At 37.9% G+C, this 2,495-nt stretch overlaps 1 protein-coding gene across 1 annotated transcript; it reads left to right on the forward strand.

Moving 5' to 3' along the window:
• Positions 1–62: 62 nt before the first annotated feature.
• LOC122637391 (neurofilament heavy polypeptide-like) lies at positions 63–2,489 on the forward strand (the record flags this gene model as incomplete). The annotated part of the gene is made up of 1 exon (XM_043829489.1): positions 63–2,489. A coding segment is annotated over one exon (2,427 nt), but the record flags the coding sequence as incomplete, so codon positions are not given.
• Between the last annotated feature and the right edge of the window lie 6 nt (positions 2,490–2,495).

Consider the following 2,495-nt stretch of genomic DNA (forward strand, 5'->3'; position numbering starts at 1 on the left):
TGAATTACAGAAAGACAAATCGCCAACACCAGAAATACAAAAAGAAAAATCACCGTCGATAGAAGCGGAAAAGGAAAAATCACCATCTCCTGAAATACAGAAAGAAAAATCGCCAACTCCAGAAATACAAAAAGAAAAATCGCCAACACCAGAAATACAAAAAGAAAAATCACCTTCGTTAGAGGCGGAAAAGGAAAAATCACCATCACCTGAAGTGCAGAAAGACAAATCGCCAACACCAGAAATACACAAAGAAAAATCACCTTCGATAGAAGCGGAAAAGGAAAAATCACCATCGCCTGAAGTACAAAAAGAAAAATCTCCAACACCTGAAATACAAAAAGAAAAATCACCTTCGTTAGAAGCGGGAAAGGAAAAATCACCATCGCCTGAAGTACAAAAAGAAAAATCGCCAACACCGGAAATACAAAAAGAAAAATCACCATCGTTAGAAGCCGATAAAGAAAAATCACCATCTCCTGAAATACAGAAAGAAAAATCACCAACTCCGGAAATACAAAAAGAAAAATCACCTTCATTAGAGGCGAAAAAGGAAAAATCTCCATCGCCTGAAGTACAAAAAGAAAAATCGCCAACACCAGATATACAAAAAGAAAAATCACCGTCGTTAGAGGCCGATAAAGAAAAATCACCATCTCCTGAAATACAGAAAGAAAAATCGCCAACTCCAGAAATACAAAAAGAAAAATCACCGTCGTTAGAGGCGGAGAAGGAAAAATCACCATCACCTGAAGTACAAAAAGAAAAATCGCCAACACCGGAAATACAAAAGGAAAAGTCACCTTCGTTAGAATCGGAAAAGGAAAAATCGACATCACCTGATATAGAAAAAGAAAAATCTCCAATACTAGAAACGGAGAAGCAAAAGTCTGCTACGCCAGAGGCACTAAAAGAGAAGTCAAGTTCTCCAGAATTGGAAAAAGAAAAGTCACTTTCCCCGGAATTGGAAAAGGAAAAATCTCCAGTCTCGGACAAGGAGAAACAAAAATCTCCTACGCCAGAATTCCAAAAAGAAAAGTCAGCTTCTCCAGATATAGAGAAGGAGAAGTCTCCAGTGTTAGAAGCAGAGAAACAAAAATCACCTACACCAGAGATTCAAAAAGAAAAATCTCCAGTAGCAGAAACAGAAAAACAGAAATCTCCTACTCCAGAAGCGCAAAAAGAAAAAGAGCCTTCACCAGAATTAGAAGAAGAAACGTCTCTTAAATCAGAGAAAGATAAGGAAAAGTCACCGACGCCAGAGGCTCTAAAGGAGAAATCACTTTCCCCAGAATTAGAAAAAGAAAAATCTCTTACGCCAGAACCAGAAAAAGAAAAAGACAAAGCGCCGTCGCCAGAAAAAGAAAAAGAAAAATCTCCAGTGGCAGTGACTGAGAAACAAAAGTCTCCTACGCCAGAGGCAGAAAAAGAAAAATCTCCACCAGCAGAAATACAAAAAGACAAATCAATTTCACCACAAATAGAAAAGGAAAAATCTCCTGCCTTAGAGGAAGAGAAGCAAAAGTCTCCTACACCGGAAGCACCAAAAGAAAAATCACTTTCCCCAGAATTAGAAAAAGAAAAATCTCCAGTACCAAAGACGGAGAAAGAAAAGTCTCTTACACCAGAACCAGATAAAGAAAAAGAAAAATCTCCGGTATCAGAGACGGAGAAAGAAAAGTCTTTGACGCCAGAACCACAAAAAGAAAAATCGCCTTCACCAGAGAAAGAAACAGAAAAAGAAAAATCTCCAGTAGCAGTAACGGAAAAGCAAAAGTCTCCTACCGCAGAGACAGAAAAAGAAAAATCACCACTAGCAGAAATACAAAAAGACAAATCAATTTCACCACAAATAGAAAAGGAAAAATCTCCTGCATTAGAGGGAGAGAAGCAAAAGTCTCCTGTACCAGAAGCACCAAAAGAAAAATCACTTTCTCCAGAATTGGAAAAAGAAAAGTCTCCTGCACCAGAGACTGGAAAAGAAAAATCTGCATCACCAATAATAGAAAAGGAAAAGTCTCCAGAATTAGTAACAGAATCACAGAAGTCTCTTTCACCAGAAAAAGATAAAGAAAAATCACTTTCACCACAGATAGAAAAGGAAAAATCTCCGATAGTGGAAACTGAAAAAGAGAAATCGCCAACACCTGAAAAAGAAAAAGAAAAATCTCCTTCGCCAGTTCTAGAGAAGGAAAAATCTCCAGCAGTAGAAGCGGATAAACAGAAATCGCTTTCACCTGTATCAGAGAAAGAAAAATCACTTGTAGCTGAAACAGAAAAAGAAAAGTCTCCTTCGCCAGTATCAGAGAAGGAAAAATCTCCAGCAGCAGAAACAGATAAACAGAAATCGCCTTCACCCGTATCAGAAAAAGAAAAATCACCTGCAGCTGAATCAGAAAAACAAAAATCTCCTTCACCAGTATCAGAAAAAGAAAAATCTTCAGCAGCAGAAGTGGATAAACAGAAGTCGCCTTCACCTGTATTAGAAAAGGAAA

The sequence above is a fragment of the Vespula pensylvanica genome, unplaced genomic scaffold, assembly GCF_014466175.1.
Source record: "Vespula pensylvanica isolate Volc-1 unplaced genomic scaffold, ASM1446617v1 scaffold0026, whole genome shotgun sequence".
NCBI lineage: Eukaryota > Metazoa > Arthropoda > Insecta > Hymenoptera > Vespidae > Vespula > Vespula pensylvanica.